Genomic DNA, 15,018 nt, shown 5'->3' on the forward strand with positions numbered 1-15,018 from the left:
AAATTCTTCGTAGACTTTTGAGCTTAACTAAGATTTATACACTGGTAGTAGTGCATGGGCAGGGAAACAAGAAAATAGAAATGAGAATGACGATGCATTTGCTCGCTAGTGTTATGTTTACAGTAATGTGACTCATTTTGCCCTACGCCTGCTTAATACTAAAAACCGAGAGACAGGGCAAAAGCTACAAAACCTAGTTTAAACTTAGTAACACATCACATGAACTAAAACTATTATCATTTGGGATGGTGGCTAGCAAGTAGTGAATCAATTTAAAAATAGTAACACAAAAAAGCTAGTCCATCAAAGTCCGAATTGCTGCGTGAATTGAAGAAGTGCGACTTGAATTCTGACACTGTACTAATGAATGTGGTCCACTCCAGACAGATTGAGTATTGTTGGGGAAGAGAATACCACATAAACTTGATAGCTTGGGGTTTTCGACATATAAGCTCTCAAGCAGCTGAGCTTTCTGATGCTTATCTCGTGATTCCTACAGACAGACCAAACTGTTTTAGTAAAACCTGCAGTTGCAACTACAACTAACTAAATGCAACAGCCTTTCGCATCACGCTACATGCCTAATTGAAGTTTATGCAAATGCTATTGTTTCCTAAATCAGAAATTGTTTGAAATACCTTGTGCTTCTGTCGCTGGACTACTGCAGCTTGTCCTTCTTGCCGGGTCGCTGCATATTCATCACGAAGAGTGGTTACATCTCCAACATTAGATTTCTCGGCCAAACTTCCTCCATAATGTGACCGATTTGAAGCCTCATCCATCTGTCGCTTCGGGTTGTCCGTTTCAATCTCCCCCTCATCTTCTTCCTCTCCGTCTTCCTCCTCTTCCCCTTCCTCTTGGCTGTGGTCTTCGTCATTATCATCTTCATCATCACCATCAATGTCTTCATGCTTTCCCTTGGAAGGGCTGCACTGCTTCCCACTAAGATCCATTTTTGCTACCTCTCCTTTGTCATCTTCAGCATCTCCATCAGTGCCAAGTGAATCATTCATATTTGATGATGAATCCTCACCACCAGGGCTTTCTACAAGCATTGATTCCTGAAAACCAAGAAAAAGTTTCAAGTCTACGTGCTAGTCATACTTAGTTTGCATGGTCATAAAGGAAAAAATAATGTACTAGGATTTCTTCATTGCATGAGCTTCTAATCCCATTTAATGTCAACAAATGTAATAGGAACCAAATGGGAGAGCAATATCGTCATGCCACTTAAAAAACATTGTGTTATTTGGAATACTCTATAGCATAAAGAAAATATATAAAGAGACCATTCCGATAAGATTCGTTTCTGTATTGTTATAATGAATTCAGTTTATAACCATGGAGAATTGTGGAAAAAAAGAAAAAATGGAAAAATGTAAAATCAGTTGCAATAAAAAACACTGATTTCCTGGCAGGAAATTAAAAGGATAAGATGTAGGCAATGATCCATTACCATACCTCTTGCTTAAATTCTTTAGCAAGCTTATCACCACCAGATCCAAAGTTTCCTTTAGCAAGTCGAGCATTCTCCTCCCGTTCCCTCCTTCGGCGCTTTAGCACACAAATAGCACATAAACAATCATGTTTATGGTGTCTTCTGCAAAACCAGATAAAGCTTTAAGTATAATAGTATCACCATCAATATGAATTTACAATGCAATATTGTTGCAGAATAATGTATGATATTATAAGAATTGAAGAAATAGGAATAACCAAGTTTATAAATGTACTGTGTTATATAAACCTTTCATAGAAATTACGTTGCACTTAATGTGATTTCTTAGAGTAATCAAAGCTTCTCTATTCCTATTCATCAGATTAACCATTCATTTTTAGAAAATTAAACCATCAATCATGTATCGAATTTCTGGAGTCAAAGATATTAGTCTATAATTTCTATGTAAAACAGTATACTGACACAAACACATAATTAACAATAGATTTCATTCAATTTAAGACTAAGGGATATCAACTTCCAATCATAACAGCAACTATACCACATAAGTATTCTAATATCACCGTTGGAAGTGTACTCACCCATGACGTTTCTTTGACTTCTGCTTCGCTTGACCACCCTTCGCTACTTTTCCATCACCAGATAATGCAGCATCCTCTGCTCCTGCTCATTAGAAGAATATGCTCAAATTGCTATCAAAAGACCATGGTCTAGCATCTTTCACGAAATTAAAAAGCATATTCATCTTCATCTTCTTTTCATTTACTTGAGTAGGATTGTGAAAATAAAATCTCAGAAAACCATATAGCTTAACTATAAACTTCCCACTTTTCAATATTTTAACATCTATCAGTCATTGACCCATCTCCCATCCTGAGCATGACCCCAAAAGTAAAAGAAGCTTGGAGACAAAAATGGCAGAGATAATAAACAAACACATCTAGTCCTATTCATATATTGTATCACAAGAATATTTAAAACAGGAAAGAAAATGGCGGTCAAGAATGACTCACTAAATGCTAGATACCTATCCTTTTCACTCAAGAAAGAAATAATGGAGGGGTACACAGAAGTCTCACCCTTAGTCCCTTTTGATGGTTCATAATATAACCCAGCTGCAGTCCAGTACTTCATAAAATTCTTCTTCACTCGCCTCATAAGATCCAAGATATAGTCACCTTTATTGTTATACTTATAACAATTGTCCCAAATGTATTGAACATCCTTATAAACATCTTCAGAATTCATGTACTTCTCGCTCTTTTCAAGATTGCTGCATATAGTTCCGAAATCCATTGGAGTGTCAATGATATCAAAATAGTCCTGGTTCCAGAAAACATTATGACGTTAGACACCTGTAATCAACTAATCACAAATTTTTGGGGGTACAAAAGATAACTTTTTTTTTTGTTCCAGTTTTACTACAAATCAAATTAGTCTCCTGGGAACAACAAATATCATAGATCCTTGTTGAATAACTTCTATGCCTGAGTGTTCAAGATCAAGAAAGAGACAGCACATGTTGACCAATATCTGAAAGCACATCTAATGTTCCTTACATAATTGTGCTTAGAGGAATTTTTATCCAAAAAGAAAAAATATTACTTACAGGAATTCCCAGAGCTTCAGGATTAACAGGAACATTGAAGGGTTCAGCAGCATCCATTTTCATTACCTTCCTTATTACCTGTGCAGAAGAAACCAAGTTAAAAAAAATGTTCTCTGAGGCGATAACAAAGTAGAACAACGGGAAAACAAATCTAAAGTCCTCAAACATACAACTAAGGAAGCGTCCAATTCCTGCTTATTATATCGGAGACTTCTTTCTTTCGGATGATTAATCTCACTGGAAACTGTGTGGTCAGCATTGGATGCCAAGACCTTGGATGACTTAATTTTGATGCTAGCGGTAGCAGCCCTCTTCGATGGAACAGGGGATTTCATATCAGGCAAGGAATTTGCACCGTCTTCCATCCTATCAGCACCGACACCTTGTTTGTCAAAGCCGTGTTGCTGGCTACTCTTATCGGTGTCACTATGCGTGGGAGCATCCGAAGACGTGTGCTGGGAATGGGAGTCCAACATCTTTGGAGTCTTGAGCTTCACCTTAACGCGTCCAACCCCGAGTGGCTTCCCCACAGCCTTATCAATGGAGCCATCAGGATTAATGCTGGCCACATTGTAATGCTGCTGATCTGTCCCAGTTGAGGAAGGTGTGTCAACCTCCATTCCAGAGTTATCATCCTTATCATCATCATTATCATTATTAGTACCATAATGCTCCAAAGCAGAGGTTTCTTCCTTATTTTGAGTCTCATTACCACTCACTACATGCTTGCTACTGCTCTTTCCCTTCCCCTTTTTATGCCCACGCTTCCGCTTCATCCTCTAACCAAACCACACTGTTCCAAAGCCAATTAACACCAAGTTTAAGTTTTTAACTCACCAGAATACAAATTACAGAAATCTATGCATCTAAAGGGTCACCAAATATTTGCAGAACAAATTAAAGTGCTAATTCAGCACACAACAAAACCTATAATCTGAATTTTGTATATAATAAGAAAAGAAACGTAATATTTCGCAGGAATAGGTACGTGGTTAGAATTTAGCTAAAATCAAACAGAATTATCAGCTAAAAGAGGTTAAGATAGCAATTAAAAGATTATATTTCAGAAGAGGAGAGAAATTACATCAAAAGGAACAGGGATATGGTGTGAAGTTGCGTGGATGGAGAGTGTGTTTAGAAAGCGCAAGTGAGAAGGAACGAAGGATTCAAATCGGTGTAGAGCGCAAAACCCTTTTCTGCGGTGGCAACGGCGACGGAGGGAGGAGGAACGACGAAACACCGTACGATGTAAGATGGAAAACCGAAAACCCAATCCCTATTCTCAACTTTAAACGCTGCGTTTCATTACCTTCTACCTTTCGCACGTGACTTCTACTTATTACTTATTAGTACTTCTCCAATTGGCAATAATAATCATGGAATAAGATAGGAACATAATTTAATCAATAATCAAAATTTAGTTTGATTTTATATTTTTTAAACAATATTAGATAATATAAATATTACTTACAATAGTTCCATCAAATGATATATTTGAAATAATTTATAAATAACATAATTTAATGATATCTTTTTCAAAGAGTAAAAATTGAAATTTGCTAACATCAAATTTTTAGCTATCCAATTTAGTCTTAAATTTAAATGTAGAAACTTAATTTGGCTCCTAAGTTAATTTCTTTTTTAGTGTGTATATATAATACATATGCTATTAGGTTAAGATTCTTTCTTTTTACCTACCAAAAAATAATTTTTTTTAATGGTAAAAATTCATGTGAAGTCGACTGTATCTGAATTTTTTAATTTATTTTAAAATTCATGTTTAATAACTCATTTAAATTTAAATATGATTATAATCATAATAAAACGGGAATATTACACTTCCATGCAACTAGGTAACCAAGTTGGTCCAACACCAAAAATAAAATATACTGTTTTTGTGAATTTACAAAATATATATTTTTTTATTTCTATCCATTAGGTTAATCCCTTTTACATTGGTTATTAATTATAACAACTCGGGGATTGATATGGTATATTTGGTTCCATATTATTTAGAACCTGCACGAAGGAACATTGAAGAACTTTCCTCCTACTATCCTTTTAGTATTTTATACGTTTTCTCCATATATTTATATATATACTTGCAAAAATGAATTGAATATATAGTTATGTTTATACGAAAATATTTACCTAAACCGACCTTTGACTAACATCCATAACAATCACACACGCCACGCATCGTAGTTATTCTACCCGAATATAAACTTTCAGCTTTGGAAGCACCTAATTTTTGGTTGGTAACAGAGAGAGAAGAAAAGAAACAACACAAAAAAACACAACATAGATCAATTAGAACTTCACGTAAATTGTCATTTATATGAGAAATCTTTTTTATTTTATTTGTTTAATTGTTTTGGATGCAGAGACAATTGGGGTTGTGAAAAATATGTTTTCATTGCATAATTTAATTAAAAAATATAGGTAACTAATAATATTTTTGAATAATGTGTGAATAATATAAATTAAAAGAGTTAAAAGAGTAAATTAATCTTAAATTTAATTAGTCGCATTAAATTAATGTATAGTGTATTTTTATTTGATTAGTGGTTGTTTACGTTGTTCAATATGATCATTGTTTACCTTAACTAGCACTTTTCAATTTAATTATGGATTATGCTAGCTAATCAATAATTTTTTTGAACAATATGAACAATTACTAATCAAATCAAAACACACTACACCTCTATATTATCCACTTAAATCTTAATATTAGAATAACCATCTACACACCTAATAAAATAAACATTTAATATATCTATTATTCATATTGTTTAGTATTTTTATTGTATAACTATACTTTTTCTTTAATTATTACCTTTGAAATGTATAAGTTCAAACATAAAAAATTATTTTTACATAATAGATCGAAGAATCTTACGATGTATGAAAAAGAATATCCATTCTATGGTTGGAGATGAAAGTTGTTGACTTGGTGGTATAATAATATCGTGGCATCCATACTTTACATCATATAATATATTATAGTAATCATGTATATATAAGCAGACACGAGACATAGAAGTTATAAAATATGATTATGCATGTTCAATTTGCACGCAGCACATGAAGGTTGAACTTGAACCAACCAATTTAACGCTAGAAGGAAACTACTCCTTGGCAGAAAATTTAACAACAACAAATACTTTCTCCAGTAATAATAATAATAAGATGAAAACTCAGATGGAGAGAGTCATTAAATAATTTAATTAATTTGACTAAATTTTTATTTAATAATTCTCTAACATCTCTTAATTATTAAAACGACAAGCAACGCAAACACGCTTGTGACTTGCGTAATGCTAATCCATTCCCCACTTTCTCTATATATACATCAATCGGCCACGTACCTAGCAATTTAAATCTAATTTTGCTTCACCGATTAATTATTGATTTTTGTGGATCCAATAATGTCAACAAGCTCAGTTAGACAAAGGCCTACAAGTACAAGCAAGCAACCGTCGCAGAAGGAAGAAGCCACCACAGCATCAGCATCAGCTCCATCGGCATCGCGGTGGGCAGTGTCGCAAACTCTGACAAGCACAGCCAACTTGGCGAACCTACTGCCAACGGGAACCCTGCTGGCATTCCAGCTGCTGACGCCACTCTTCACCAACAACGGCGTCTGCGACTCCGTCACTCGCCTCCTCACCCTGCTCCTCCTCCTGCTGCTGGGCCTCTCCTGCTTCCTGGCCTGCTTCACTGACTCCGTTAAGGCCTCAGACGGAAAGGTGTACCACGGGCTCGCAACCCCTACGGGCCTGTGGGTGTTTGACTACCCTGATGGGTCTGGAACGGGCCTGCCGAAGGACTTAAGGTCGTACAAGATAAGGCCCATTGACTGGGTGCATTCAGTGTTGTCAGTGCTGGTATTCTCCGCCGTGGCCTTGAGAGACAAAAACGTGGTGAGCTGCTTCTACCCTCGGCCCCAGCATGAGACTCAGGAGGTTCTTGACATTGTCCCCGTTGCCATGGGCCTCCTCTGCAGCCTCCTCTTTGTGGTCTTCCCTACCACTCGCCATGGCATTGGCTACCCTCTTACCCCCTCAACCTCCTCCTCCTCCTGATGACTCCTCATGTTCCCACCCCCAATTGTATTTCCTTTTTAATTTCTTATTATTATTAATTAGTCGTTGAATTCAACAATTCAAGAGTTTAATTTGTTTATTAGACTCCAACTCCAACAACTTTCCTCTACCTTAATTCATTCGCTAATATTGTTTAGGGTAATGTTAGGTACCAATAATTTTTTTGAACAGGATAACCACCAATCAAATCAAAACATATTACACCTCCAAATTATTCACCTAAATCTTAATATTAAAATAATTATCTGCACAATTAGTGAAATAAAAATTTAATATATTTATTATTCATTTTATTTAGTATTTTCATTGTTTAACTATATTTTTTCATTTGTTTAAGTGCGTTATCTCTCACCACCAACCTTTATATATAATATATATAGCTTCAACTACTATAATCCTTACCAAATGGATGCTTCTACGTACCAATAACATATTTATTAGGCTTGCACGCCAGCTCTCATGTCATTTTTCTTTTCTACGTTAAGCATTATTGGGACTCATAAGCTCTACATGCAATTTGAGTTCTTCAATTTATTAGTTACATACCTCTCAAAACATTTTATTTAATTGACATTGAACAAGATCTTTCAAAAAAATAAAGCTGCCTTAAACCTACCTCTTGGTTGCGTGTGTGTAAATAATGGACCAGGTTACGATTGTCGTAATGATTCAGCGTTGAAATCATTGAATTTTTACTTTAGGAAGAAACATTTTCCGGGAATATATATATATATATATATATATATATATATATATATATATATATATATATATATATATATATATATATATATATATATATATTCAAATAAGTTGCTAAGGAATTTTGTATTGGACGTTTTCGTCCTAAAAGAAATTATTATGTTGAGGTTTCCATTATACTTTTGATAATTTATTTGATTAAGTAAAAACAATATATCGAACCAAAATAGAAATTTATATATTTTATTTTTTAAAAGTTTAGATATCTCAATGCAATAAATTATTTTGGAGACAAAAATGTCCGAGATAGAAATTTTCAAAAACTTATTTAAATATATATTCAAAAAATTAAGGACAACCTTTATTTTTTGAAATATGAAGATTCATTCAAAAAATTGTAAAAAAAATATTAGAAGACTAATAAAATTTATTGTGTTTGATTTATTAGATTCCTGAATTGAAAAAATTTGATTGATTATTAAAAATATTAATAAAAAGTAATAAATTTTAGCTGATATTTGAGTTATTGTCGTAAACTCGTAATGTAATAAAGCAAGCCAAAAATAAACAAGTAGCTATAAGCTACGTTGACCGTTGTGATTTTTTTTTTTTTTTTTGGACAGAGGACCGTTGTGATTTGAATTTGATGGAATGAAAATTATGGATTTGGGCTTGATATATCCCTATTTACCATGAGATTAGCAAAAGCAGCGTGTTGGGTGAAGTAAAAGAAAGCAGGCCATTGTAAGGGCTCGAAATTCTCGTCCGGTCAATTGGTCAAAGACATACAATCCCCAATTCTCATGAGCAGCCTGGACAGAAAGATGGAATGGGCCTGGGCTAATTACTAATTAGACCCCGCCATTCAGATATTAACTCTAAATCCTTCCACAACCCATACTAGAAGGTGCACCACATTCCTTAATGGATTGTAAGGGTAGTTTTAAAATTTCTTGCAAATAGAACAAAAAGATAACTTAATTAACAAAATCATTATTATAATAACATAAATACAAATAAAGAACGTTGGGGAGCCCACTGCCACTAGGATGAATTTGAGGCTGATTAATGTAAACCAATGCAATCCTTTTAATCGTAGTCACTATTCCTACATCTCTCTCTCTCTATATGACTAAAGTAAAATCTAAGCCCGGAGAAAAAAAGAAAATAATTAACAAGAAGATTTAGATGAATATTATTAATAAGTAGTAAATTAAAGCAAAAGATGTTTATTATTAGAATTAGGAGGTTTGTGTTTGGGAGGTAATTGAGAGGAAGAAGATTGGTGTAAGTGAGGAGAGAAGGAAGAGCGAGGGAACTCAGAAAGCATTTGAACGACTTCCCTCATGGTTGGTCTCTCCACACTGTTTTCTTCTAAGCAGAGCATGGAAATGAAGAAAAGGTGCATGGCTTCTTCTTTGGGGACCACGCTCAGCCTCTGATCAATTATGTTCATAACCTCTTCTTTCCGTCCATTCGTTGCTTTCTTGCACCATTGCACAAGATCCACTCCTTCACCGAACTCTGCCCCCACCGGTTTCCGTCCGGTTAGAAGCTCTAACACCACTACTCCAAAACTGTACACGTCACTCTTTTCGTCCACCCTCAGTGTGTATGCATATTCTGCAATATAATCAACCAATTTCAATTAATAGAAAGTATGAGAGTTGGGCATATCGAACTGTCAGATTGACCTGTCTCTCTGATATTGTGAAAGGAAATGAGAGTTTTATGGTCCCCACTCGCAGGTGCTGAATGCTCAACACTACACTCATTGTCCCCCCAAAACAAATTCTCTTCTCGTTTCTCTATAAAATTCCATGCACTTCTTTTTGCATCCCTCACTCACCCCCTGCCTAGCTGTAACTACTATTTACTATAATTACTATGCACCTAACCTTGATTATCCTAATTAAAATTTTAGTGAAAATTTAAGCGAACTCGACTTCCCGTGAAGTTGATATCTGAAAATTTAGTCAAATCAGTCAAATCAGTCAAATCATCTAATGATTCTCAAATATCAACTTCACGTAAAATCGAGTGCACCTGAATTTCTACTTAAAATCTTTTATTTCATTTCTCTAACTAACTTAACTGCCAACTAACAAGTGCAAGTACATACCGGGTGCAATGTAGCCGTAGGAGCCGGCAATAGAAGACATGTACTCGGAGGCGCCGCCGTCCACCAAGAACTTGGCGAGACCGAAATCCGCCACGTGGGCTTCGAAATTGGAATTCAATAAAATGTTGTTGGACTTGACGTCACGGTGGACAATCAAGGGTGAACAATCATGGTGAAGGTAACAGAGTCCCTTAGCAGAATCAATGGCGATTTTGTACCTCAAGTTCCAATTCAAGAACGCACCCTTCTTCCCATGCAACGCCTCTCCTAAGCTTCCATTCCTCATGTACTCGTACACAAGCAGGTTCGTCTCCTTGTTGGAGCAGAACGCCAGTAGCCTCACTATGTTTCTATGCCTTATGTTCCCCAGTGTTTGAATCTCTGCTCGGAACCCGTGATCATGGCTGCTCGCACCGATTCCCAGTAGCTTCTTAACTGCCACCTCTACTCCGTTCGGCATCTTCCCGTGGTAAACAATCCCGGCACCTCCTTTTCCGATCACATTCCCGTCTTTCACGCATTCTAGAATGTCCGACACCCTGAATTCCAGCTTCTGGAATGCCGTCATCTTCCACGAACCGGCTCCATTCTTCTTGAACGACTTCGCCTTTATGATGGCTGCAACTGCAAACACCAGGGAGCAGATCAACAGCCCCAGCGCAAATATTAATTTGAAATCCGGAGAGCGTTTTCCCTGCTGGGATGTCATTCTGCTCAAGTTGCAGGGGTTGTTGAGCAGAGACCCGCACAGTTGAGGGTTCCCTGCGAAAGACGAAGCATTGAAGAACGAAAACTGTCCTGACTCCGGTAACTTACCGGATAATTCATTGAAGGAGAAGTCTGCAATGGTGAGACTCTTCATGGTGCCTATTGATTTGGGGATGCTTTGGTTCAAATGGTTTCTTGACAAGTTGAGGTAATTCAAAATGCGGATATTGGCTATGAGAGGAGGAATAGAGCCAGAGAGATTGTTCTGGCTCATGTCAAGGTAGGTAAGGTGGTCGCAGTGCCCAATCTCCGGCGGAATTTCCCCGGACAACCAATTCCTGCTTAGATCAAGCTTGAGTACCTGTCGGAGTCCTGCAATGGAAGGCGGAATTGGACCGGAGAATTGGTTGCCGCTGAGCAAAAGGATCTGAACAGAGGAGAAGTTGGAAAGCGAATTGGGTAGTGGACCGGACAATGCATTGTTTGACAAATCAAGCTGGGCTAAATTAAGAGGCTGAGAGGAGCTATTGGAATTCTCCGTCAAGGTTCCGGTGAGGTAGTTGTTCTGTAACTCGGCTAAGTTTAGCTTAGGAAGGTAAAGAAAGCCGTTAGGGATGGTTCCGTTGAGGTAATTCTCTCCTAACCTCACTCTGGTGAGACTATAACACGTTCCGAAACCGTCGGGGATGGGTCCAAAGAGAAAATTGTCGAGGAGAATCAGGATTCTTAGCTGCTTAGAGGAACAAAGGTGAGGAGGAATCACACCGGTGAGTTTGTTGGACGACAAGTCAAGCACCTGTAGCTTCCCGTTCAAGCCGAGGCCGTACGGTATCTCGCCGGTGAAGTTGTTCATCCAGAGGCCAAGCGTTTCCAGCTCCGGGAACTCCGCAATGTAGTCCGGTATGGAGCCGTGAAGCCTGTTCAAGAAGAGGTTGAAGAGCTTGAGTCGGCTGAGGTTGGCGAACTCCGCCGGAATCTCCCCGCTGAGTGCATTGCTGGAGAGGTCCAGATTCACGAGAGCCGTTAAGTTTGACAGTTCCGTCGGGATTGAACCGGAGAGCTGGTTAATGTGGAGGTACAGAGTGTCAAGTTGGTTCAACTTCCCTAACTCTCTTGGAATTGAATCGTCCAAGTCACAACTTGAGAGATCCATATGCACCAAACTCGTCAGTTTTCCAAACTGCACCGGAATGCCGCCTACAAAGGAATTGTAGTAGCCTAAGTATATCTCCCTCAGCTTCGTTAGGTTTCCTAACTCCGGCGGGATTCTTCCGCGAAGGTCGTTTCCCGCCAGAGAAAGGTACTCTAGCCCCGTCAGGCTGCCGTAGCTAGGCGGGATTTCGCCGTACAAGTAGTTGCCGCCAAGATCCAAGTATGTCAGCTTCTTGAGACTCAGAAGCCCCACGGGAAGCAAGGAGGTGAAGTTGTTGTCGTAGGCGTCCAGAACTTGGAGGCTATGGAGGGTGGAGTAGTTCCAATGGAGGTGGCCGCTGAACTGGTTGCTCGAGATGTTGAGGAACTTGAGGCTGCTCATGTTGCTGACGTCAATGGCGCCGGTGAAGTTGTTGCCGGAAAGGGATAGGTGGATGAGGCTGTCCAGTTGAGAGAGTGAAGGAGAAACAGAGCCGAAGAGGTTGAAATCTGTTAATTCGACGGTAACCACTCTCCCCCGGTGGCATTGAATTCCGGTCCATGAACAAACGGTGACCGGATTGGAAGTGTTCCAGTTATTGAGAGCTGGGTTTGGGAATTGAAATCCTTGTTTGAGTGAAACAAGTGCATGGAAATCACTGAGCAGGGTTGAAGAAGAAGCAGAGCAAGAGAGGAGAGAAAACAGAACCGAAACAACGAGGGTTGTGAAGGCCAAGGTGGACATGGTTTGATACGGTTCAAGAGTTTGGAGAGAAGAAGAGGTTTTAAGGTAAGAGAGAAAGAGTTGGGAATCTGAGAAGCTTCAAGCGTTACATGTCTTGAAATACAAGGAATTGAAGAAGCCAAGGCTAAGCCCTTACTTTTGTAAAATTTGCTCTTTTCCTTTCTTCTTTTACTGTCTTTTTTTCTTTGATGAAGAACAAGAAGAAGATGGTGAGGAAGTGATGCACACTCCCAGAAAAAATGTTTTACTTGTTATCCTTATTTGCTTTATGGTTTTATTAGGGAAAAGCTCACACTCGGAGGAAAAAGCAATACAAGAGTTGGTTCAAGAGAAAGGAAAAAAATATAAAAGAGAAAAAGGGGTTAGATGGATAACCGAAATTTAAAGCTTAGATTAGGGCAACATGATAAAGTAAAGTGGTGACTGGTGTGGATGGTATGACAAAAATGCCCTTTAGCTTTAATCAAAGAAAGAAAGAATGGGTCTTTAGTCTTTATTGCTTTGAATTGCACTTTGACGGAGGGAATCCTACACACACTTGTTAAATGACTATACTTCCACCTTAGCATTCAAACAAAAGAATGGAAAGTGAGTAGTGGCAGTAAGTGGTTGGCACTGTTGCAGACTGGTGCTGGTGCATCATATCATATAAATATAATGTATTGTATTGTATAGTGTAGTGGCCCGTGGGACTCTCTAAAATTGTATTGAACCGCGTATACACTTCCCTACCACAATCCATAAACTGCTAACTTATCCTTCTTTACAATGAGATAGATGCCTTCCATCTTTGGCATTCCCACCATTCTCTGTTTTGACTTTTCAGCACTCATGCTCATGTATACCGCAGTTAAAAATTAATAATTACTCACTTCCTTTGTAGTAGTAAATTTGAAGGAATGTATTGTATGGTAAATTATCATGAAGATGGACCCCCCATAAAATATGGTGGTGTCTCTGTTGTCATGCCATGCTGTCAGGATTTGGTTATGTCAATATTCAATTGGTTGGGGGAATGAATGAATTGGAAGGCAACTTTAATTTGCATGCCGTTGTGTTTGTGTTGAATTTGTGTCTATATTCTCATCTCATGAATCAATAATACATAGTAATATGGTTTCATTTCCCAAGCAAATTAAAGCAAGTCCTATATATGTATGACAGTATTAAGAATTTGGAAATTGGGAACATGTGGCAGAGGGATGTGTAAGGACTAAAAGATGATGATTATTAATAAATCATGAGTACGACTATGTTGTTGTTTGAATGATCAATTGATAATAAGTTTCCAGATAGATTTTGCATGGAAGAAAGGAACCAGCAGTGGAAGCTTTTTCCTGCCTCAAACTTTATTCTTTCTTCTTCTTTGCCCTACAAGCCAGGGACCAACTAGGTATGGAAAATGAGCTAATTGGGTCTATGCCCTTTGCTTTTAATTCAATAATACAATATAAATAAGAGTTGATAGGTCTTAAAGAGAGGGCTCAAAAGCAAAAGCAAGAGATAGATAGATAATCTTGCTTTGATCTTCCACTACTACAAAAGAAAGAAATTAAAAGCAAAAGAGAAAGATTAAAAAAGAATGCTACTGTATGTACTGAAAAATTAAAATACAATAAACCCACTCACTCAAAGGAAAAGGAAAAGAAAAAAAAAACGAATCCATGGGAAAGAGTGCTCTTGTTGTTTCTCTATGCATGTATGTATGCAATTGTAATTTGGGTCCACATAAGATATAAGATCCAAGATGATGATCTAATGGCAATAAGTTGGTGTTCCGAGGTGTCACAATCAGGGCAGGCCTGCTTCCCTTCTGAAGAGTCACTGTCTTTGATTTCTATGTGTAGCCTCAGTTCACTTGCTTCCACTTTACCTTAACTCAATGCAATGCTACATACTCATCATTCATGTAATCATACTTTGTACCTAAATTCCAATAGTCTTAATTGACCCTTGTTACATTAATACCAAGATTACAAATCTTGTGTTTTCTTGTTTGCTTCCTCAGAGACATTATTAATAGTGGTTGTACAAGGTGATGGAGCGACAAAGATTTGCATGAGAAGGATAAGATTGTTGTACAAATAGAAATGATAGTTACTATATATATATATATATATACAGTGTGGTAATGGCATTAGCATTACAATGTCAAAGTTTGCCAAGTTGAATCCAATCCACACATGAGTGAGTGCCGTCTACAGAACACGCTCCAATCATTGGGAGACATAGTGCATCATTGCACTGAAGCCCATGGCTTACTCCATTTCTCATCTTCATATTCCTTCCTAGCTACTTTCTTAGTACCATTAAATAACAAAACAACCAATCACTTGTATGTTAGCGTTGTAAGGACGAGGAGTAGTGTATGAAATTAATAGCATAAAATTAGTCGCAGAAGAAAGTAAGAAAAAGTGAAGAATTTATAAAATAAAA

The 15,018-nt window shown here is 37.5% G+C and overlaps 3 protein-coding genes across 3 annotated transcripts; 1 reads left to right on the plus strand and 2 right to left on the minus strand.

The window, feature by feature from the left end:
• Positions 1–75: 75 nt before the first annotated feature.
• On the minus strand, positions 76–4,437 carry LOC112795749 (uncharacterized). Its single transcript, XM_025837888.3, has 8 exons — positions 4,153–4,437; positions 3,239–3,861; positions 3,069–3,146; positions 2,539–2,782; positions 2,041–2,122; positions 1,462–1,600; positions 639–1,061; positions 76–493 (listed from the first exon to the last, which is right to left on the minus strand). The coding sequence occupies exons 2-8, from the start codon at positions 3,842–3,844 to the stop codon at positions 296–298; spliced, it is 1,770 nt and encodes a 589-aa protein (XP_025693673.1). The 5' UTR covers positions 3,845–3,861; positions 4,153–4,437; the 3' UTR covers positions 76–295.
• Positions 4,438–6,315: 1,878 nt separating this feature from the next.
• LOC112795752 (protein DMP3) lies at positions 6,316–7,256 on the plus strand. The gene has a single exon (XM_025837892.3). The coding sequence runs from the start codon at positions 6,497–6,499 to the stop codon at positions 7,151–7,153; it is 657 nt and encodes a 218-aa protein (XP_025693677.1). The 5' UTR covers positions 6,316–6,496; the 3' UTR covers positions 7,154–7,256.
• A 1,597-nt stretch (positions 7,257–8,853) lies between these two features.
• On the minus strand, positions 8,854–13,204 carry LOC112795753 (uncharacterized). The gene is made up of 2 exons (XM_025837893.3): positions 9,999–13,204; positions 8,854–9,499 (listed from the first exon to the last, which is right to left on the minus strand). The coding sequence occupies exons 1-2, from the start codon at positions 12,580–12,582 to the stop codon at positions 9,090–9,092; spliced, it is 2,994 nt and encodes a 997-aa protein (XP_025693678.1). The 5' UTR covers positions 12,583–13,204; the 3' UTR covers positions 8,854–9,089.
• Positions 13,205–15,018: the final 1,814 nt, after the last annotated feature.

Source organism: Arachis hypogaea, chromosome 4 (genome assembly GCF_003086295.3).
Source record: "Arachis hypogaea cultivar Tifrunner chromosome 4, arahy.Tifrunner.gnm2.J5K5, whole genome shotgun sequence".
In the NCBI taxonomy this organism is placed as follows: Eukaryota; Viridiplantae; Streptophyta; class Magnoliopsida; order Fabales; family Fabaceae; genus Arachis; species Arachis hypogaea.

Bases quoted from the DNA above. Each gene is read 5' to 3' on its own strand.
- LOC112795752 (XM_025837892.3), top strand. From the start codon at position 6,497: ATGTCAACAAGCTCAGTTAGACAAAGGCCTACAAGTACAAGCAAGCAA.
- LOC112795753 (XM_025837893.3), bottom strand. From the start codon at position 12,582: ATGTCCACCTTGGCCTTCACAACCCTCGTTGTTTCGGTTCTGTTTTCT. The intron at 9,500-9,998 runs GTATGTACTTGC...ATTATATTGCAG, and splicing joins CTACGGCTACATTGCACCCG to AATATGCATACACACTGAGG.
- LOC112795749 (XM_025837888.3), bottom strand. From the start codon at position 3,844: ATGAAGCGGAAGCGTGGGCATAAAAAGGGGAAGGGAAAGAGCAGTAGC. The intron at 2,123-2,538 runs GTGAGACTTCTG...TCTAATGAGCAG, and splicing joins ACCATCAAAAGGGACTAAGG to GAGCAGAGGATGCTGCATTA. The intron at 1,062-1,461 runs GTATGGTAATGG...CTTGGTTTTCAG, and splicing joins CTAAAGAATTTAAGCAAGAG to GAATCAATGCTTGTAGAAAG.